Source organism: Dendrobates tinctorius, unplaced genomic scaffold (genome assembly GCF_039654945.1).
Source record: "Dendrobates tinctorius isolate UK_male_01 unplaced genomic scaffold, ASM3965494v1 ptg000219l, whole genome shotgun sequence".
In the NCBI taxonomy this organism is placed as follows: domain Eukaryota; kingdom Metazoa; phylum Chordata; class Amphibia; order Anura; family Dendrobatidae; genus Dendrobates; species Dendrobates tinctorius.
This window is the reverse complement of record NW_027361886.1, coordinates 4659913-4684170: the sequence shown is the minus strand read 5'-3', so window position 1 is coordinate 4684170 and position 24258 is coordinate 4659913. Positions and strand designations below refer to the sequence as shown.

At 44.5% G+C, this 24258-nt stretch overlaps 1 protein-coding gene across 2 annotated transcripts in view; it reads right to left on the bottom strand.

The window, feature by feature from the left end:
- Positions 1-24258, bottom strand: part of NCAN (neurocan) — a 491928-nt gene that overhangs the window by 26346 nt on the left and 441324 nt on the right. For both annotated transcript variants that reach the window (XM_073555129.1, XM_073555130.1), the window contains one exon: positions 1811-1969. In XM_073555129.1, the coding sequence (XP_073411230.1) occupies positions 1811-1969 (159 nt within the window). The remainder of the gene's footprint in view (positions 1-1810; positions 1970-24258) is intronic.

The following is a 24258-nucleotide window of genomic DNA, read 5'->3' as shown; positions in this document are numbered from 1 at the left end:
GCAATTTTTGGGGAGCACTATACTCTGGAGAATGATAGATGGGGCCCACCATACACTGTAACATTCCAAAGGTGGACATCAGACACTGGAGCAGCATTTACAGGGCCCATTATACACTAGAGCAGTAGAAATGGGGCCCATTATGTTTGGAGCATTATTTGGGCCCATAAGACAGTGGAGCTTCATCCATGGGGACCAACATATACTGTAGCATTATGTGGAGCTCATCATATACTGTTTCAAACATTATATGGGACCAATGATTTTGTATGGAGAAATAGATGGGCCTCGTCATGAGATGTAAAAAGTGAGGTATTTTTCATTGTACTATACCGCTATTTCTTTGCCGTATCGGAGCATGATGAGTTGTGGTATGTGTTAAAGGGGCGCTCTTTCGCCCAGGGCACATGAAAACCTGCAGCCAGCCCTCCCCCCCACAAATTTAGCCAAATAACCCCCATTTTTCAGTGCGTAACTTGTATTATGAAGTTAATTAAGGTTGACAAGCTTAAGTAAGAAGAATTGATGCTTTTGGCATTCAAATGGGCACTGTAGGTGTGTTTCCTGTCCTCCTCTCACTGCCGACTTTTATTCCCCATTGACTTACATTGGGTTTCGTGTTTCGGGACGACCCCGACTTTTCCCTATAATCGGACGATCTTGCTCGACCCGACTTTTGGAAAAGTCAGGTTTCACGAAACGAAACGCGACCCTAAAAAAGCAAAAGTCGCTCAACTCTAGTCACCACCCATCTTGAAAAGTTTTCCCCCTCCCATATACTAATGTGCCCATTTTATTTAGGTGTATCCATATAAATGGCCCACCCTCTATACTTCTCTGCAGTGATGATGTCACATATATTCACAAGACCACTGCAGTCAGTCACTGGCTTAGAAGTCTCATGCGCTCCATCACCCTTAGCAACACCCTTGAGAGGAATCATAGGTGGCAGTGGTCACACGTGACACATCATCACCGCAAGGAGTGAAAAAAAGCGAAGATGGGGACCAACAAGGACTACTAAAGTAGAAGGGCTGCAAAAGTGAAGATTGAGCAAAATAGTATTGGTTATTCTTTATATTATCAGATTTCCGGATTTCACTATTCCTTCTATTTTCATATCCGAGATAACCCTTTTAAATGCAACTTCCAACTATCTATTTGATTGCATCTAAGGGCTGAGCTAACAATTTCCTTACAGCATTATATAAATTTAGTGGATCTGTAAAGACCTCTTGTAACACAAAGGGCCAACACACTTTTCTTACTGTCTATATCCAGCCCATATAGGAAGGAGAGAAGTCCGGCTTTCAGGATCACGCTGTTCCAGTCCAAAGTTCACAAGGAGTTAATCCAAGGACCAAGCAGTGATTATAACTTTCTTTTTATTCCATAAACTCTACGCGTTTCGTGTACACACTGTACACTTCCTCAGGAGCAAAGTTACCTGAGGAAGTGTACAGTGTGTACACGAAACGCGTAGAGTTTATGGAATAAAAAGAAAGTTATAATCACTGCTTGGTCCTTGGATTAACTCCTTGTGAACTTTGGACTGGAACAGCGCGATCCTGAAAGCCGGACTTCTCTCCTTCCTATATATGCAATTCTAGTGACCGGCTGATTGCTGCAGTTCATCGGATCCTACCCATTTGTGCTTATGGTTGTTGTGTTCCACACAACTGAACCAGGTGAGTGGATCCATATCTGTTGAAACGTTTATATCATTGGATAAGACCCTATTGTGCGCTTCTGTCTCCCCCTTTTTTATATCCAGCCCAGATATTTGCACATGTAAATATACTATACTTACTGTTAATAAATGCCTGCTCCTCTTGAGAATGGATGCTTGTCAGATGCCCAGATCTTCTTCGACAGTCCCTTTCAGCCTCTTCCCATGGCCGTCGTTGCGGGAAATAACGATAACAAGATCCCTGGAATTTGTGCCAGTTGTGATCACACCCCTCCGTATCTAAAAAAGAAAAAGTAAAACACACATAAAAATATAGGAGGAAAACAAATAGCTGCAAAGATCAGATGAAAAAGTCTAGGCAATGTTTACATATATTTTTTAGATTATTTTTAAAAATGAAGTATTCTTTTATTATGAACTTTATCTGTTTGACTTTCTATTTATCTTTATATTATTATATTATGATTCTTCAAAAGGTCTTTTGCTATTATCCTTGCATTCTTTCGATTATCTTTCAGGACTGTTTGTTGTGCTCCTGGAGTGATCTTAACAGGACGTCCACTCCTAGATCCTGAATGTTGTGTATTTGTAGATAATTTGTCTCAAACTGGATTGATGTACAACCAGACTATGCATTGTAGCCTTTTCCAATATGTAAGGGTCGGCCAGGACTATAGTCGTGGCCAGAGACACTAAGGCATCGGTGTCCTGGCCTTCCCTCACAGAAAATTGCACTGTTCGGCGTACCTGCGTCTCCAGGCTTGGGTCCCCCCCAGGTACTTCCCAAGCGGCGTTAGCCCCTCTCTGAGGTAACCCCCAGTAACTGAGGCACAGTCCATGGTAACTTGAACGGTTTCTTTACTGATAACTTCACACAAGATATCCACTGTTGGCACATCGTAGATAACACATTCATCTCTACTTGCTTCCTCAGCTCTCCCTGCTCTGCTGACGCTTATATACGGCACATGCCGAGACTGCTTCTCAGCTGCTTCCTGGCCTAACCTCGCCATGATGACAATTCCTTCTGCCTGTTTTGCCCCAGACTTGAAATCATCCACCACCTGGTTTAGCTGCCTCTGGAAAAAGCATCCGACCCATCTGTACCACTCCCTGAAAAGCTTCAGCATCTTTCTGTTCTTCACTCCATCCGACTCCCGCCTGAAAGGCATCCGCCCAGGCTATGAGTCGCCACATTTTCTCTCTACTGTACTGGCCCACTGTATTGATGTCCAGTGGCTGTGGATAGTTGGGCTGTCGCTGATTAATGTTGCGTGGCTGCCAAGCCATCCTGCACCTATAGCCCATGTGGAAACTTCGGGTACCCTGGCCCCGTCTGAACTAACTTCCTTCTCTCCTCACCTTAACTCCCGGCAGCCTCTCCTACACTTAACCCTATACTAACAAGAGCTCTACATACTACATACTAGAGTTCCCCCCAGTGTTTCAAAAGGGTACTACGCTTTCCCTATTCTATAAATGACGAGCCCTGAAATGTAGTAAAACATTATCATTCTTATGTGCAGCTACAAACAGCAATAGCTATAAGACATAGAAACACACAATGGTAATACTCAAAAAGAAGTAGCAGTACCATTCCATATGTGTGGTAATACATACAAATATGTAGCAGTACGATTTAGCAAAGAAAAATAAATACAACAATAAACATTTTTACTTAACCCCTTTACAAATAAACATACTCTCCATGCATGTGCTGTGACTGTGACACAGCCACGACACATTCAGCTGCGGCTCCGATCAGCTGATCAGCTGTCGCGATCCAGGAAGCCTGGTTCCCTCTGCAGCTTATTGGGTAAGTGCTGTAGCTTGCCAAATAAGCCTTGACCCGATAAAATTCGCTCATCTCTACAACTAATCAGGATGGAATTCCCTTCTTTTATACATTTCAAGAACAGAACCATTAAGTGGCAGATGTTTTATGTGAACTTTGGGCAATGTTACACCATTGTTACCAACTGCTACTGAGTAGATCTCATATTTTTTGCATACTACAGGGTCAAGTAATATTTAGGACAAGCTAGTGAGGTCTGATATAGGGAGCTCTAAAGTGGACACACAGTCTTACCTTAAAGGGGAGGCTAGAAAGGAATGCTTTCCATGGCAAGTTGCATGGGGATTACGTTCCACATCCTGTGATGCAGAAAGTTCTGATATCATATATGATCTAATCATCCATACTGATTTTGTTGTTTACCTTCCACAATGCCACCTAAATTATGGTATATCGGTGAGATGAAATACAGTCTGATTAGAATGTTAAAATAAGAACCTCATGTTCAATTATATATATTTTTGCCTAGCGGCATTGTATGATTTTTGGAGGTATGGTCCATGCTCTTTTTTTGTTATATAGCATGTTCTTTCCCCTTTCTTGGACCAGCACTCCTCCCATTTGGCACAGGTGTTTTTAATTAACAGGAGACTACAAAGAAAATAATCTAGCCTATTTTTGCTCTCACTGGATAGCTTGAGGGAGGTGAGGCTGTGGTTGTTGCTGTGGTTTTGTGCTGATGTTGAAGCAATGGCTGGGGGACCACAACAATGCAGGGAGACTATGGTAAAATAGTAACATAGTTATTAAGGTTGAAGGGAGACTTTAAGTCCATCTAGTTCAACCCATATCCAATCCTAACTTGCCCTAACATGTTGATCCAGAGGAAGGCAAAAAAACCCCATGTGGCAAACAGTAAGCTTCACATTGGGGAAAAAAATTCCTTCCCGACTCCACATACGGCAATCAGACTAGCTCCCTGGATCAACGCAATGTTAAGGAAACTAGTGTATATACCCTGTAATATTATACTTTTCAAGAAAGGCGTCCAGTCCCTTCTTAAATTTTAGTAGGGAATCACTCATTACAACATCATATGGCAGAGAGTTCCATAGTCTCACTGCTCTTACAGTAAAGAATCCGCGTCTGTGAGTATGCTTAAACCTTCTTTCCTCCAGACGTAGAGGATGCCCCCTTGTCCCCGTCACAGGTCTAAGAGTAAAGAAATCATTAGAAAGGTCTTTGTATTGTCCCCGCATATATTTATACATTGTAATAACATCACCCCTAAGCCTTCGATTCTCCAAACTAAATAACCCCAAGTGTAATAACCTGTCTTGGTATTGCAGACCCCCTAGTTCCCTAATAACCTTGGTCGCTCTTCTCTGCACCCGCTCCAGTTCAGCTATGTCTTTCTTATACACCGGAGACCAGAACTGTACACAGTATTCTAAGTGTGGTCGCACTAGTGACTTATATAGAGGTAAAATTATGTTCTCCTCAGGAGCATCTATGCCTCTTTTAATGCATCCCATTATTTTATTTGCCTTTGCAGCAGCTGCCTGACTCTGGCCACTAAATGTGAGTTTGTCGTCCACCCATACACCCAGGTCCACAAGATGAGGTGCAAACAACAAAGGGTTAATTTATTTACAGGCAAGGAATGCAGTGTTAGGAAAATGCAAAAACAGGGGTATGCAATGAAAACAGACAATTTACAAGAATGATATTCTTTAGCTGGGACGTCAGTGTATTTATCCAACTGGCAAGACAACACAGTAAAGTCTACAGTATGATGCTACACTAACTATAGCCTATCTGGCCTTTCCTAACAAGGCCACACGGCTGCCGTGCTCTATCTATTGCAGCCTATCCTAAACCCTAGCATGTGCACAGAAGGGGTTAACACTCACAGTAGCGTTGGTATCTCAGTCCAATCCCGGGGGCCCCTGCAGCTTTACAAGATGGTGCACACTTTTACCTGGAAGCTCTGTGCAACGTGGTCTTCTCCTTGTGTGCAGGTCCAATGATGCTCCTAGAAACGGTGGATTCCCTCCTCTGGATTCCTTTCTTGTGTTTCTTCATGGCTCCTCACGGCAACACAGGAAAGCCACCTTGTTATCCCCAGAAGAGTTTACAAAGTCTTTCCCTCACAGCTCCAGGCACTTCTCCTTCCTGCAGAAATCTCAGCTCTGAACTCACACACGGAAAAGCAGCCCCTCCCCTCTCCAGTGCTGGCAGAAGAAACCACACAGTCTTTACTGCAGGGAAGAGCAGAATGTCCCACTGCTCTAACCAAGGGGGGTGCTGTCTCTTAAAGTGGCAGCTGGTCCATAGCAACGCCACCCCCTTACACTCCTCCCTACTTAAAGATGGTCATCCTCAACCATCACAGTATCAAGGTTGCAGTGGGATAGAGACACTTGCAATTCGGAAAAGCACCTATAGGGGAGATAACACAAGCGGAGAAACAGACAGAGAACATTGCTCTATGTATCGGGCTGTTGGAACCCCTGCAGTAGACCTCTGGGATCTCCGGATGTCTTCACTATCTTCCAGAGGAATACTTGCTGCAGGAGTTGTAGTAGGCTCTTGTCTGGACTCATCATCATGTGGCGGTAGTGGTACCTCCAGAAGATTACCATCTCTGTCCGGCTGAGGGCCCCTCACGCTGTCAGGGCCGATCCACCATTCATCATTGATTTTGCCAGCAGGCAAGACAGGTTCAGGAAGTGGAGCATCACCCTCAAGAGGCACTGGTACAGGATGAGCCTCGGACCGGCATGGCCGCAGCATATTTCTGTGGAGCACTCTAGGGGCGGACGCCCCATTCTTGACCTGCACCATGTAGACAGGGCCGTCAGCATACACTCGCTCGATTACTTTGTAAGGCTGTATTTCCCATCTTTCGCTGAGCTTACCCCTGGGGCATTTCTCTCTGGCTAATACTCGGTCCCCGGGCCAGAGTGGTATCTCCTGAAATGGTTTATGGCCCGTATGCTACTTCTCCTGTAGCTGCTGACCCACAAACCGCCATATTGTTTGCAATCGTTGCCGATGTTCTTTCACCCATGAAGTGACAGTTCGCTCCATCAGCTCTTCTGGCTGTTCTAACTTCAACTCAATGATCTCTCATCCAGCTCTTCCAAACAGCAGCAGATATGGGGTGTAACCCTTGGTGGAATGGACCCGATTGTTGTAGGTCCAGACCAACTCTGGCAGGTAGTCTGACCAGTATGCCTTCTTGTCCTCTTCCAACGTCCTCAGCATTTGAAGCAAGGTTCGGTTGAAGCGTTCACATGCTCCGTTGCCTTGAGGGTGGTAATGAGTGGTCCGGGACCGCTCGATGCCATACAAACAATACAGTTCTTCCATCACCTTGCCTTGGAAACATGCACCTTGGTCAGAGTGGATGCGATTTGGGCACCCATACACTCGGATCAAGTCTTCACAAATGGCCCGCGCCGCCGACTCGGCAGTCTGAGCTCTAGTCGGGGTGACTACCGCAAATTTGGAGAAATGGTCGGTCATCACCAAACAGTACTGTGGCCCCCGGGCTGAATGTCCCACGAGTAGATAGTTGATAATCAAGACTTCCAGCGGTTCCTTAGTATGTATGGCCTGTATGGGTGCCCTTTGTTTAGTACTCTTAACAAGGTCACATACCCAACATTGTTGGCAAACCTCTTCTACCACGGACTCCAACCATGGGCAGTACATGTACCGCTCTAACCACTGGTAAGTCTTTGTGGACCCGAAGGGGGCTCCGAATTCATAGGCTTCTTTAGCCACTTCTTGGGCCATTCCTCCTGGGATGACCACCTGCCACCTTACTTCAGTGTCTTTCGGCTGTTGTCTCTTGAGATATAGCACCGATTCTCGCACCTCCAGCCTATCCCGCTGGTGTAAGAGACTCTTCATCTCAGCATCCAGACTATCCATCTCTTGTTTGCCTAGCTTCCGCTTCTGCGCTACCCAGCATTTCATCTGTCTCAGCCCTTCGTCTTCATCTTGAACATATCCTCATTCTTCATTGGTTCTCCCCAGAGATCGGGGTAGTGCGATGGCCTCCCTACCTGACTGGACCACAACCACTGGGGTCTTGAACTTAAGGAAGTCTGGGGTTTCTTCCTCTTCGGGTTGTTCATCGAGATCCCCCACTGGTGTTTCCACCGTCACTCGTGACAGGCGGTCGGCATTTGCATTTTCAGTGGCAGAGCGATAACGGATGGTAAAGTCAAACTTGGCCAGGCGATCCACCCACCGTTGTCCCAAGGCCCCCAATTTAGAATTCTCAAGGTGGGCCAGGGGGTTATTGTCTGTTCGAACTTAAATCTTGGTCCCTGCAGGAAGCCCGCAAACTTCTTTGTCATGGCCCACACCAGGGCCAGGAGCTCTAACGGGAAAGAGCTGTAATGGTGGGGGTTTCTTTCACTGTCTTGCAGGGACCTGCTAGCATACCCGATGACTCTTTCATGTCCATCCTGTTTTTGGAAAAGTACTGCGCCGAGTCCATGAAGGCTACCGTCTGGGTACAACAGGAACGGTTGATTGAAATCTGCATAGGCCAAAATCGGGGCTGAAGTAAGAGCATTCTTTATAGCCTGGAAGGCCTCATTTTGCCTCAGGTCCCAGGGCATGCACTGGGTCTTTGGCACTCCGGCGGTCCCCCTCAGAAGTTCATTCAGAGGACCCGCCACCTTTGCGAAATCTTTGACAAATCATCGGTGATATGAGTCTCGCACAGTGCAGGCACCAAGGGATGCACTGGGTCTTTGGCACTCTGGTGTTCCTCCTCAGCAGCTCATTCAGGGGACCTGCCACCTTTGCGAAATCTTTGACAAACTGTCAGTAGTACCCGGCAAGCCCAAGGAAGGTCTGGAGTTCCCTCACTGTTCGAGGGACTGGCCAGTTCTGGATAGCAGCCACTTTTTTCGGTGAGGGTAGAACTCCATCTTATGACACTATGTGGCCCAGGTACGCGATCTCTCTCTTGAAGACGTGGCATTTCTTTGGCTTCACCTTCAGATTATGAGCCTGCAGTCTTCAGAGTACTTGTCCAAGCCAGGCAAGATGGTCTTCGAACGAGGCAGAGAACACAATGATGTCATCCATGTAGATCAGGGTAGCCTCAAAGTTTAAGTCTCCTAAACACTTTTCCATCGGCCATTGAAATGTGCCCGGAGCATTAGAGAGCCCGAAGGGCATCTGGTTAAACTCAAACAATCCCATAGGGAGGATGAGGGCGTTTTTTTCCATGTCTTTCTCTGCCATGGCTACTTGCCAGTATCCGCTTGCTAGGTCCAAGGTGGAGAAGTACTTGGCTTTCCCCAACGCTGTCAAGGATTCCTCAATGAAGGGTAACGGGTATGATCTCACACAGTGCAAGCATTGAGTTTCCTGTGATCTACACAGAACCGGATGGTCCCATCCTTCTTCTTGATGAGCACCACCGGGCTGCACATTGGCTCTGACTACTCTGCACTACTCCTGAATCCAGCATCCCTAGTCGGTATCTCATGTGTGATCGCTTCGGTACAGCTAAAATCTTCGAAGTGATGAGTAAAAGCGGCCTGATTTTCCCACAGCATAGCTTCTATCGCCTGCACATGCTCAGGACCTAGGGCCTTCACATCCACTTCTATTTGATCCAGGATGACCCGCCCATTCCACTCCAGGGATGGAGTCCCTTCGGGCTCCACAGCGACTGCCAGAGTCCACCCCGCACCTATCGGCGATAAAGACATCTCCTTCTGACTCACCACTTCGCCCTTGTGTAGGTACACCCAGGCAAGATCTGTCCCTCGCGGCAAGGTGACCTCCCCGGGGCCCACGTTCAAAGCTCTTATGGGGACATGTCCTCGCTGGACCACCGCTATCGTACGAGCTATCATGACTTCTTGGTCCACTCCTCCACCCTCCACAGGCTGAACAATCACCTCCAGCCCGTCAAGGTTGTGATGAGTCCCTACTGGAATGTGTAATATACTTTCTCGCTCAGGAGGCAGGATTACAGTCTCTTTCCCTGGGGCTCTGATGACCCCTACCATCTGATAAGACGGCACACTCTTCTACGTACCACAGACACGGATCAATCGCTGAAGGGCTTCTTGAGTAGGCTTGTGTGTGGCAGCCTTCCTCCAATAACTGGGGCCCCATTTGGTAAACATTATCTGATCGATTTCTCTTAGGATATTCATTCCCAGTACTACAGGCACATCTTCGTTGATAGGCTCAGGACTAGCAGGATCTCTTTCTTTCCCACTTCTTGCCCACAGATTCGAATATTCATCCACACGACCCCTGTGACCAGGATTATTTGTTGATTGGCAGCAAACATCCGGAACAATGTCTCCTTCTCTGGCTTGGCCAAGACCTGAAAATGCTGTTTGAAATATGATTCTGGCATCGTTGTCACTTGTGACCCGGTATGTATCAAGCATTCCACTGGAACACCCTTAAATTCAGCACGCAGGATGGGACTCCCAGCAATCAAATGTTCATTATGATAAGGAGCGGCCTCTCTTTTTTCTTCCCCCAGAGTGCCGTGTTACTGCGGGGATTGGTAGTTTAACGGTGGCCGTTGCTGGCTTTGAGCATAATTCTGGCAGTCTCTGGCAAGATGCCCTTGTTCTCCACATTTCCAGCATTGGATGCCTCCTCTCCACTGAGGGGCACACCGAGCCTGTCTTTGTGCCTCCGATGCCTGACAGGATGGAGCTTGCACCCACTGATCCCTTTTGGGTCGGTCCGAAGAGTGGTTATATGAGTATGATGGGTCAGACTGTTGTTCTCCCATTCTTTGCTCCATCAGGGTTAATTTGTCTTGCATACTGACAAGAGACCACTGCAAGTCTTGCACTACCTGGACCAGCACCTACTAATGATTTGGGTCCCCTCTGGTATTGGCACCCTGGACACGCATCGCCCCAGACGCGTAACTGTCTTCCTTGCTTCGGGACACTGCTTCTGACAGGATTTGACAGAATGAAAAAGCCAGATCTACATGGACCCGTTGTAACAGTGCTCTCCTCAAGGATGTGTTGTGCAGCCCCAGAATAAATTGTTCCCAGGGTATCCGGTCTTTAGGGCCCATGCCACCGAGCCCATCCGTCTCTTTCCTCTGCACTTCTGCCAACACTTCTTGCAGTGCTATCGCATACTGAGAGATCCCTTCTTCTTCCCGCTGCAGTCTAGAGAAAAATTTGGCATGAATGTGTTCCGCGCTAGCAGTCTCGCCGTAGATCTCTTCCAAGAATTTCACTAACTCCTTCAGGGTACTACAGGTGAGTTCCGGCTGTAGACAGCCGTTTTTATGGGCCTCTCCATCCAAGGCAGTCAACGCAGTGTCCACTTCAAGGTCTGCACTGATGTTATAACTCTTCATGGTGCTTTGCAGCCGGGACACCCAATCAGACAGGCTCATATTATTGCCATCAAACTTTGGAAGCACACTAAATATGGTGCCCATAGAGAGTGATCTTGCAGGGGCTCCAACAATGACCACAGCATCACCACTAACACTAGCACTCTCGCCATTGCTGCCTGCTACCTGCATCTTGGTGACAGTAACCCTGCTCGCAGCACCACTTGAAGCGATGGCCGGGGGACCACCACAATGCAGGGAGACTATGGTACACAAGATGAGGTGCAAACAACAAAGGGTTAATTTATTTACAGGCAAGGAATGCAGTGTTCGGAAAATGCAAAAACAGGGGTATGCAATGAAAACATACAATTTACTAGAATGATATTCTTTAGCTGGGACGTCAAACAGCACGGAGCACCAACTATCACAGCTCAGTGAATTTATCCAACTGGCAAGAAAACACAGTAAAATAACGTATGATGCTACACTAACTATAGCCTATCTGGCCTTTGCTAACATTGCCACATGGCTGCCGAGCTCTATCTATTGCAGCCCATCCTAAACCCTAGCATGTACACAGAAGGGGTTAACACTCACAGTAGCATTGGTATCTCAGTCCAATCCCGGGAGCCCCTGCAGCTTTGCAAGATGCTGCGCACGTCTTCCTGGAAGCTCTGTGTAACATGGTCTTCTCCTTGTGTGCAGGTCCAGTGATGCTCCTAGAAATGGTGGATTCACTCCTCTAGATTCCTTTCTTGTGTTTCTTCGTGGCTCCTCATGGCAACACAGGAAAACCACCTTGTTATCCCCAGAAGAGTTTACAAAGTCTTTCCCTCACAGCTCCAGGCACGTCTCCTTCCTGCAGAAATCTCGGCTCTGACCTCACACACAGAAAAGCAGCCCCTCCCCTCTCCAGTGCTGGCAGAAGAAACCACACAGTCATTACTGCAGGGAAGAGCAGATTGTCTTACTGCTCTAACCAAGGGGGGGGTGCTGTCTCTTAAAGTCGCAGCTTGTCTCTATGGTCCATAGCAATGCCACACTCTCACAATGTTCTAGGTCAATGTAAGAATTTTTGTAGGTGCTGTCCATGCTCTTTTTTTGGTCTATCTAATATCTAGTCTGGCTAGTTGTGATAGAGTACTGAAGTATAATAAACATCTCCACGCCTGTGTAATATTGTTCACTATCCTCTTGACTAGAAGAAATGACTATAAAGTGAGGATTCGCATATTGTTCATAAAAAGAGGACTGCGCTCAAATCTCAACAGATTTTTCCTATCCATAGGTTTAACATAAAGTGTAATCAGTTGTGTGTACTGACAGTTCACCAAGATGTTAAGAAATTTGATGCCAGAATATGTGAAAGTAAAATGTATATCAGAATTAAACCTCCGGATAGGAATATAGGAATAATTTGTGGAGATTTGAGCACAGCCATCATCATGATAACACGCCTAAATCCTTGCCATTGTAGTCAATTTCTCAGTCTCAAGAGGATAGCGAGTGATACTATGCAGGCGCAAAACACTGACAGCGATATCATAGAAATGTGAAGTAAAGGGTTATCTCAAGAGACTGATGCACAAGAACAAGAGTAGAGGATTATGTAAGCGTTACTTTACTATGATTCTCTACCAGAAGTACAACTAGCCAGGATGGAATTCCCTTATTTTATACATTTCAAAACAAGACCATTAAAGGGAACCTGTCAGCAGTTTTGGCCGATATAAGATGCTGCCATCACCTTTCAGGGCTGATCTACAGAATTCTATAATGCTGCATATAAACCCCAAACCCGACCTGGATGAACTGAAAAATAACTTTTATTATACTCATCTGAGGGGCGGTCTGGTCCGAGGGGTGTCGCTGGTCCTGGTCCAGTGCCTCCTATCTTCTTATGATCGCTGCCCTTCTGCTTGCTTCTTGTGGATGACACGCCACTGCATCATCCACACTGGCTACCCGGCATTGCGCTCCTATGCAGGCATACTTTGCTCTGCCCTGTTTAGGGCAGAACAAAGTACTGCAGTGCGCAGGTGCCGGGAAAGGTCAGAGAGGCCCAGTGCCTGTGCACTTCAGTACTTTGCGCTGCCCTCAACAGGACAGAGAAGTATGCCTTAGCAGGAGCACAATGCCGGGGAGCCAGTGTGGATGAGGCAGGTCACGTTCTCCACAAGAAGCAAGCAGGAGGACGGCGATCATAAGATGGGAGGCCCAGACAAAGACTAGCGACACCCCTTGGACCGGACCGCCCCATAGGTATAATAAAACTTATTTTTCAGTTCTTCCAGGTCAGGTTGTGGGCTTATATACTGAATTATAAAATGCTGTATACAAGCCCTGAAAGGTGATGGTCTCATTTTATATCGGCCAAAAATGCTGACAGGTACACTTTAAGTTGCAGATGTTTTATGTGAGCATTGGGCAATGTTACACTGTTGTTTACCAACTGCTACTGAGTGGACCCCGTGTTTTTCACATACTACAGGTCATGTAATATTTAGGACAAGCTAGTGAGGTCTGATATAGAAAACTCTAAAGTGGACACACAGATTTACCTTACGTTAGAGGCTAGAAAGGGATGCTTTCCATGGCAAGTAGCCAAGTTCTGATATCAGATATGATCTAATCTACTATACTGATTTTTGTGTTTACCTTCAATAGTATCCCCTACCTTATGGAATATCGATGAGATGAAATAGGAATTTAATACCAGTGCCAATCATCACCATTATACCATAAGGAAAAAGAGGTTGGATCTTCCAGTATCCAAATACTTTGAGGAACAGAATCACAAGGAGTGGCAGATCTGGCTCCCTATCATAGGTCATATACTTTCACCCAGATGAGGAAACAGTAAAGTATAAATATAGAATAAAGAGCGCTTCAGTGGATTTACAAACTATATGGTCTCAAAGCTGATTTTAAAATTAATGGCCTAGTGTGAAATAGACATGAATAGAGATGAGCAAACCAGAACTTCAAAGTTCGAGGTTCTTACTTAACAGTTAATGTCCAGTGCTAATTGCAGAACACAGACTTCTCCCGGAAGTCCAATCCAATGTTCAGAGTCCCTGGGGAAATCCGTTGCCGACACAGAGAAAATTTTCCAGATCAAAAGTTCAGGTACCGATTGTTTTCAGTGGGGTTAGGGTCCGGGTTCCCAAACTGAACTTTGGTATAAACTTCGGCTCGGGTATCAGAACCCGAATTTCAACGAGTTCGCTCATCCCTAGCCCTGAAGTCTTCCGCTTAATCTACTTGTTGTCTTTGTTATATACAATGCTATGCAAAATGTTTAGGTAGTTGTTGGAAAAATTCTTGCAAAGTAAGAATCATGTCACAGATATAACGTAATAGTTTTTATGATCAATTAACCAAATGCAAAGTGAAGGAATACAGGAGAAATCTGATTCAATATTTGGCATCACAGTTTTGTTTTCAAAACAGCATGAATTCTTATAGGTACACTTGTACACATCTAACCACAGATCAGTGGATATAGGATTGTGCAAATCCTTTTGTTTCTTCATGTAAGACAGATTTGATCAGAGGGAAATATAGAACACCTGGACAAGTTAACAAATACATTTGTTGCCTACTTCTGACATTTCTCATTACATCTTTCTGGCAATGCTTGAATATTTTCCGAAATTTCATTTTTTACATCAACTGTTGACACTTTTGTATATTCATTTTGTGCTTGGGTCAGTGGACTTTACAATGGGATGTCCCCTAGTAAGGTGGTCGCACGTGATTGAGACAGGACTGATGGGGAGAGGTATCCTTCATCTATGGATATGGATGCCCACTTTTCTTCCCGGCACATGTGTTCACCCACATGTAACAATGATGGGAGTGCCACCACAACTGGTGTAAGAAGGGGCCAGAATGGTAGTCGTGGCCGAGGACACCAGGGCATTGGTGTCCCAGCCTCTTCTTACAGAAAAATCGTCAGCTTCTTCCGGCGTAACTGTTCGGGGTTCTGGTTCACCATCAGGAATTTCACTGCGGTGCGACACAGCTCCTGCACACTCAGCTTCGGTGCACAGGGTAGAAAGAACGTACACAGATACCGGTTCAGATGCCAACCAAACAATTTTACTTTTCTCTTCAACGGTCCCGGACACATCAGTTACATTACAGTCCACACAGCATTCCTCGTGCACTTTCCCTTTCCTGCTTTCTTTGTCCTCACACAAATTGCGGGGTAGTAGCGCCCTTGGAGGTACCACAACATCTCTCCTGTAGGGCCTCAGGACATAGGGGATCCCGATCATCCATTTCGTCCCGGATTTGCAAGCTTCAGCCCTATTTAAGATCTGCCACAAGGTGAATATTTTGCGCCCTGCACAACTTTTGGACCATGTTTTCCTTCTCATTCCTACTGCTGTCTTAAACTGCAATTTCCTGGGTGATCTGGTCTTCTCCAGCACCCGTCTGACTGTGCCTGTGCTTTTCTTCTTCATAACATTGCATAGCTGCTATGGTGTCCTGGGCTTAGAGCCCTTCTGGACACTTTGGGCATACTCGTCCTTTTGAACTGTTCCTATCTCCTACACTTGCTTAACTCATAGCAGCTCCTCCTACAGATCACCCTATGTGAACTTCCTATAGCTATACCTAACAAGGCCCACTAGTATACCCCCATCTAGTGGCCCACTACAGAACTACACTTACCCATATCTAGTAACTCTATACTAAAAGTGCCCTCCACTATTCAACCTGAAGGATGCACCAGCTTACCCTAAGGCCTCTTTCACACTTCAGTTTTTTACAATCAGTCACAATCCGCCAGGTTTTGAAAAAAACGGATCCTCAATTTTCTTTTGAGGATCAGTTTTTTTTCCCCATTGACTTCCATTAATGGCGGATTGTGACGGATTGCCGTCCGTTGCATCCGTTTTTTTTGAGGATCCGCCAAAAGTTGCTGTCCGTCACCATCCTCAAAGATTTTAAAATGGAGCTTGCAACGTTTTTTTCTCTGGCGGATCCTCCAGAGACTGATTTAACCCGAAACTCTTTCTGGGTGCCGGACAAAAAAAATTCTCTCTCTCTCTCTCTCTCTCTCTCTCTCCTTTTCCAGGCTGCGATTCCTTTAAAATTCTTCATTTTGCGGATCTGTCAAAAACAACGGATGGGTGGCATCCGTTGTCATCAGTTCTAAAACGGATCCAGCATCCGTCCTTTTGGCGGATTTTGACTGATGCAAAAAACTGAAGTGTGAAAGAGGCCTAAGATATGCATTTATATGTAGAACTTAAAACAACACAATATACTACAATATGTACAATATGGTAACACATATAATGTGGCAGTACCAATGAGATCGACGGTAATACACAATAGTGTAGCAGTACCGGAGCATAATTATATCTATACAACATTCACAATATATTTATATTAGAACTCCTTAAAGGGGAGGTGGCATTAAAGGGGACCTTTCAATTCACTCCCCTACATTTGCACAGTAAATTATGTCATTACACATTTGTTGAATGTCACAGTAGCCCAGATTTGGATATTAGTCACTAGTCCTCTTCCTGTAGAGAGCTACCTCCTAATGCACATTAGCTTACTGTGAGTTGCATTCTGATCGCACCATTTGATATTAGGATTTGTGGGATTTGGCATTTCTGTGATCTTCTTTCCCAACGGTTGTATTCCACATTATTATTATGAATTAGGCATATGTATATCAGTTATTATATATGGTTTTATGATAAGTATGTATACACATTTTTGTGTTTGATACCTCTATGTAAGTGCTTATACTCACTTGCGAGAGACTTGCATGATTCTCGTGTGGACCGGAGCGTGCAGCTGCATAGAAATACATGTAGTCGCACTCTTCGGTCCGAGTGCCGGCGGCAGTGCCAGGTTTTCATGCGAGAGACTCGCTCGAAAATCGTGAGAGTCTCTCACAAGTGAGTATGAGCCCTAAAGCTGAGAAAAGCTCATTCTCAGAGCCAAAAACATTGGCATTGAATAAATCATTACTTTCTCACTGTGATTTTATGGATGTGTTGTTGTTTATGTATTATTGTCTATCTATCTATCTATCTATCTATCTATATCTATCCTTCTATATCTATCTATCTATCCTTCTATCTATCTATCTATCTATCTATCCTTCTATCTATCATCTATCTATCCATTCATCTAACTATCTATCTATATCCTTCTATATCTATCTATCCTTCTATCTATCTATCTATTTATCTATCTATCTATCCATCTATCTATTATCTATTTAGAAGTCAAATGAGTCTTTGCTGTAATCTCTGTAGATGAGTCCTGGCTGGAGAAGTCATCATGTCGGTCTGAGTAAGATGTAAAAGTGAGCGATTATCAGAAAGAGCGTCATGTGTAAGTTATCATCTGTAACTGTATTGTAAGCTCTTATATATTCTGCAGGACTGGTATCTACCACTATGAGGTCACCATATGACAGTAATATCAGTACTGTTTTTTGTATAGAGATTTGTTTCAGTTACAGCACGGTCATCTGCTGAGGTTCCCCTATACTCATGACTAGTGTTGAGCATTCCGATACCGCAAGTATCGGGTATCGGCCGATACTTGCTGTATCGGAATTCCGATACCGACTTCCGATATTTTTTCAATATCGGAAGTCGGCATCGCAATCGGAAGTTCAAAGTTGATTGACAGCCTGACGTCATCATGATGCGCGGTGTGTGCGCATCATGATGCGCCGTCATTTCGGGCCTTCCGGGGGTCTCTGCCGGCCTGCCGGGGGGCTGTGTGGACTGCCCGGGGTCTGTACCGGCCTGACGGGGGGCTGTGCCGGCCTGCCGGGGGGCTGTGTGGACTGCCCGGGGTCTGTACCGGCCTGCCGGGGGGCTGTGCCGGCCTGCCGGTGGTCTGTGCACCCTGTGGGGGTCTGTACCGGCCTGCCGGGGGGCTGTGCCGGCCTGCCGGTGGTCTGTGCACCCTGTGGGGGTCTGTACCGGCCTGCCGGGGGGCTGTGCCGGCCTGCCGGTGGTCTGTGCACCCTGTGGGGGTCTGTACCGGCCTGCCGGGGGGCTGTGCCGGCCTGCCGGGGGGCTGTGCTGATGTCCGGGGGTCTGTGCAAGCATCGTCCGATGGGACTACAAGTCCCATCTGGCGATGCCTGCTACCATGACAGTGATTGACACATTAGCCAATGATGGGACAGTAGTAGTCCCATCATCCGGCTAATGTGTTAAATGTTAAAAAAAAAAAAAAAAAAAAATACTACATACATACTACATGCATGCTACATACATACTACATACTACATACATACTACATACATACCACATATATACTACATACATACTACATACATAACACATATATACTACATACATACTACATACATACTACATACATACTACATATATACTACATGCATGCTACATACATACTACATGCTACATACATACTACATACATACTACATGCATGCTACATACATACTACATGCTACATACATACTACATATATACTACATGCATGCTACATACATACTACATGCTACATACATACTACATATATACTACATACATACTACATACATACTACATACATGCTACATACATACTACATGCTACATACATACTACATATATACTACATGCATGCTACATACATACTACATGCTACATACATACTACATATATACTACATGCATGCTACATACATACTACATGCTACATACATACTACATATATACTACATACATACTACATACATACTACATGCATGCTACATACATACTACATGCTACATACATACTACATATATACTACATGCATGCTACATACATACTACATGCTACATACATACTACATATATACTACATGCATGCTACATACATACTACATGCTACATACATACTACATATATACTACATACATACTACATACATACTACATGCATGCTACATACATACTACATGCTACATACATACTACATATATACTACATGCATGCTACATACATACTACATGCTACATACATACTACATATATACTACATACATACTACATACATACTACATGCATGCTACATACATACTACATGCTACATACATACTACATATATACTACATGCATGCTACATACATACTACATGCTACATACATACTACATATATACTACATACATACTACATACATACTACATGCATGCTACATACATACTACATGCTACATACATACCACATATATACTACATACATACTACATACATACTACATACAATACATTCATACAATACATACATAGACATACAGTACATATAACATAGAGTAACATACTTACCAATACTTGTCACATTGTTCCCCGAAGCCATTGTCTTTTACGGAATAAATATTAACATAACAAACCACAAAAATACTCACCCACGATCCGAAGCAGTCCACGAGTGTGTCCCACGACGATCTTGGGTAGAGAACTGCAGCATCAGCTGTTGCTGCCGTTCTCTACGGGCTGCAGGAATCCAATGACGGAAGGTAGGTATCCTTCCGCACTGTATTCCTCCGCCACTTAAAAAAAAAAAAGTCCCTAGTCTCACTTTATGCCATTGCTGCGTGGGAATTTCCCACACAGCAATGGCATAAAGTGAGACTAGGGACTTTTTTTTTTTTTAAGTGGCGGAGGAATACAGTGCGGAAGGATACCTACCTTCCGTCATTGGATTCCTGCAGCCCGTAGAGAACGGCAGCAACAGCTGATGCTGCAGTTCTCTACCCAAGATCGTCGTGGGACACACTCGTGGACTGCTTCGGATCGTGGGTGAGTATTTTTGTGGTTTGTTATGTTAATATTTATTCCGTAAAAGACAATGGCTTCGGGGAACAATGTGACAAGTATTGGTAAGTATGTTACGCTATGTTATATGTACTGTATGTCTATGTATGTATTGTATGAATGTATTGTATGTAGTATGTATGTAGTATATATGTGGTATGTATGTAGCATGCAGTATGTATGTAGTATGTATGTAGCATGCATGTAGCATGCAGTATGTATGTAGCATGCATGTAGTATATATGTAGTATGTATGTAGCATGTAGTATGTATGTAGCATGCATGTAGTATATATGTAGTATGTATGTAGCATGTAGTATGTATGTAGCATGCATGTAGTATGTATGTAGTATGTATGTCGTATATATGTAGTATGTATGTAGCATGTAGTATGTATGTAGCATGCATGTAGTATATATGTAGTATGTATGTAGCATGTAGTATGTATGTAGCATGCATGTAGTATGTATGTAGTATGTATGTAGTATATATGTAGTATGTGTGTAGCATGTAGTATGTATGTAGCATGCATGTAGTATATATGTAGTATGTATGTAGCATGTAGTATGTATGTAGCATGCATGTAGTATGTATGTAGTATGTATGTAGTATATATGTAGTATGTATGTAGCATGTAGTATGTATGTAGCATGCATGTAGTATATATGTAGTATGTATGTAGCATGTAGTATGTATGTAGTATGTATGTGGTATGTATGTAGTATATATGTAGTATGTATGTAGCATGTAGTATGTATGTAGCATGCATGTAGTATATATGTAGTATGTATGTAGCATGTAGTATGTATGTAGCATATATGTAGTATGTATGTAGTATGTATGTAGCATGCATGTAGTATATATGTAGTATGTATGTAGCATATATGTAGTATGTATGTAGCATGTAGTATATATGTAGTATGTATGTTGCATGTAGTATGTATGTAGTATGTATGTTGCATGTAGTATATATGTAGTATGAATGTAGCATGTATGTAGTATGTAGTATGAATGTAGTATATATGTAGTATGTATGTAGCATGTAGTATGTATGTAGCATATATGTAGTATGTATGTAGTATGTATGTAGCATGCATGTAGTATATGTAGTATGTATGTAGCATATATGTAGTATGTATGTAGCATGTAGTATATATGTAGTATGTATGTTGCATGTAGAATGTATGTAGTATGTATGTTGCATGTAGTATGCATGTTGTATGTATGTAGCATGTAATTATTTTTTTTTTTTTTTTACATTCAACACATTAGCCGGATGATGGGACTACTACTGTCCCATCATTGGCTAATGTGTCAATCACTGTCATGGTAGCAGGCATCGCCCGATGGGACTTGTAGTCCCATCGGACGATGCCTGCACAGACCCCCGAAGCCTGCACAGCCCCCCGGCAGGCCGGCACAGCCCCCCGGCAGGCCGGCACAGCCCACCGGAGCCTGCACAGCCCCCCTGGCAGGCCGGCACAGCCCCCCGGCAGGCCGGCACAGCCCACCGGAGCCTGTACAGCCCCCCGGCAGGCCGGCACAGCCCCCCAGCAGGCCGGCACAGCCCACCGGAGCCTGCACAGCCCCCCTGGCAGGCCGGCACAGCCCCCCGGCAGGCCGGCACAGACCACCGGAGCCTGCACAGACCCCCTGGCAGGCCGGCACAGCCCCCCGAAAGGCCCGTACAGACCCCAGAGAGGCTGTACAAGGGAAAAACAGGATTTTTCTTATTCCGATACCGGAAGTCCCATAGACTTGAATGGGACTTCCGGTATCGGAATCGGCGATACCGATACTTTTTTTTAAGATCGGGCGATCCATTCCGATCCGATACTTTGAAGTATCGGACGGTATCGCTCAACTCTACTCATGACTAGAGTGTGCCAACCTGAGTTGTAATCAGGGTTACCGGTTAGGGGCCCACTCAGATTTTTCACCCATCCTAAGCCGAACCCCTAGCTACGCCTCTGTATTTATCTATTATCTGTCTATCTATCTATCTATCTATCCAATATCTATCTATCTATCTATCTATCCAATATCTATCTATCTATCTATCTATCTATCCTTCTAAATCAAAAAGATTGATGCAGCACACCATAATAAAGTTGAGTAAAGTGCTCTTTTAATGGCCCATTAAAATAGCACTTTTTTCAACTTTATTATGTTGTGCTGCCTCAATCTTTTTGATTTATTCACAAGGACTGGTATGTACCTGTGAGGTTTTGCACCCTATTCCTAATTGTGCTGTACTTCTACTATTTTTATCTATCCTTCTATCTATCTATGTATCTATCTATCTATCTATTATCTATCTACCCTTCTGTCTATCTATCTCTCTATAGATCTGTCTATCTATCTATCTATCTATCTATTATCTATCTCTCCTTCTATCTATCTATCTATCTATCTATCTCTCTATCTATAGATCTGTCTATCTATAGATCTGTCTGTCTATCTATCTATCTATCTATCTATCTATACAACATTCCACTATTAAACCAGCCAGCTTGTTATACTCAAACTTGAGGACACCAATCCCTAGCCGGTAGAAGAATTTACAACCAAATTTCTGCATGGCTCTGTTTTACAAGGTTGTGCATTGAATTATCACACACATTATATTTATATCCCTTCCAGCTTTCTATTTGTCTGTTCTACACCACAGTCTTCCACTAAATGGAGATCATGTGGGTCACGTCATAAGGGGAGGGGAGGACACAGACATTTGGCTCAGCTGCTGACACTGGTAAAGTTTTACTATAGGGAGCTGACTCTGCACAAGCCTTGACTTACCGCTGACCGTACATTACTGTGATGCCCGAAAACACCCTCATTTTACATCTTCTTCTTTATATAAATTCACATATGCAGATGTAGGATGTTTCAGTCTACTACAGGGGATTTATTGCTCCATTCAGCTACTTTCTGAAAGTCAGGCAGAAAGAAAGCTTTTCCTATTCTATGGAAGAGGAAGTGCAACGGTGCTGTGTGATTCAAGACGGGGAAGTAAATCAATATTTCCATGATCCACATCAAAAGGGCATATATAGGCATGTAGATAAGTAACTTGTGAACAACAGAGGTTGTAAGAAACTGTATATAGAAATTAATATTATACAATGGGCACAGAGCAAATCATATTATCATGTGGATTGGACAGGACAAATACAGCTGCATGACCGAGGTCCAGCAAAGCTAGCCACATAGGACACAATAATACACAATTGTGGTGCCCCTGAAGGCTGAGTCACCACAGATGTACTGCACCTCAGCCAGAGGTGTTGTACTCCACTCTCGGCTAAGGAATACTGTCCGGGACCCATTCAGTAGCACCCAACACTAGACCTCTTTAGGCCAGCAAGGAACCAGGTAGAGAAAAAGATAGCTGGTGGAAGGGACTGAAGGAGTGAGGAGCTCGTCCCAGGACTGGAGAGTAGAGTGGAGTGACGAAGGGGTCCTAGGGGCCACGTGGACAGTAGTTGGGTTGAGGGACCTGGCCGCAGTGGGGGACCAGTCCCAGACTAGTGGAGAGACTGTAAGACTCAGCTAGCAAACTGGAGGCTGGAGTATTTGTATGTGTGACAGCAGAATCCACACACATTCGCTGAAAATGGAGCCACATAGGGTCAAGGGGACCAGGAAATCGTTGTCCGACAGGATCCGAGGCTGCTGGCTGGGGACACTGTGTGTGAGGCGCAGGGCGGGAGAGGCGGAAGCCAGTGGAGGGAGACGACCAGAGAAGGAACATAAGAAGGGGGTTCTGGCAAAGTGTACCACAAATTACCCGAGAGCTGCCTGGACCACCGTCTAGGAGGACACAGCACCACGGCTGGGGATTGTAACTTGAAAGACCGTGAGTAAAATTGTGAAGACTGCATCCATTGTGTCCTCGGATTTATTTACTGCATCATCTGCCCTGTTCTACAATCATTACCATCATCTACTATTTTATATCTACCCTGGGGCCTAGCTCTACCCATGGAGAGCTGTATCATCTTTGCTGCATCACCAACCACCTCAGTGGATCTGAATCGCAGCATCGGCCATCTTTCTATTGCCGAGCTCCACGGGTGGCGTCACGACATAATTCCCCTATAAACTTTCCCTTTCTTTATTTCATTGCACGCCCAAGGCCATGGACCAGGTCACTGCTGCTGTGACATCCCCTAAAGAACTGACTGGTCCGGACCGAGTAGCTCCGGCCCTAGCGGGCATGGCACAATGCTGTCCCTAACTTCTAGGCAGTTATAGTTCAGTGTATCACTAGTATATTATATATCTGTATTCCCTAAAGAGGAGCTGTCACTTGCTCCAAAAAATTGAATTAAATACCTTGTAAAAATCCCTATGTTCCCCTGATTCTGACACTCTTTTCCATTTTGCGCTGTACACTATGTGAAATTTCCTCTTGCAGTTGGGCATTTCTTCAGAGAATTCTCCAGGACAATTTCAACCTTACTTTATTTAATTTATTTAATGAAACCCTCTTTTTTCTTCGTCCCCCTCTTTTCTAAATATTGTATTTATAAATATTGCATTTCTAAATAAACACCTATATTTATTGGTTATTAGGTGCTTTATTTTTATACTCATTTTTATAT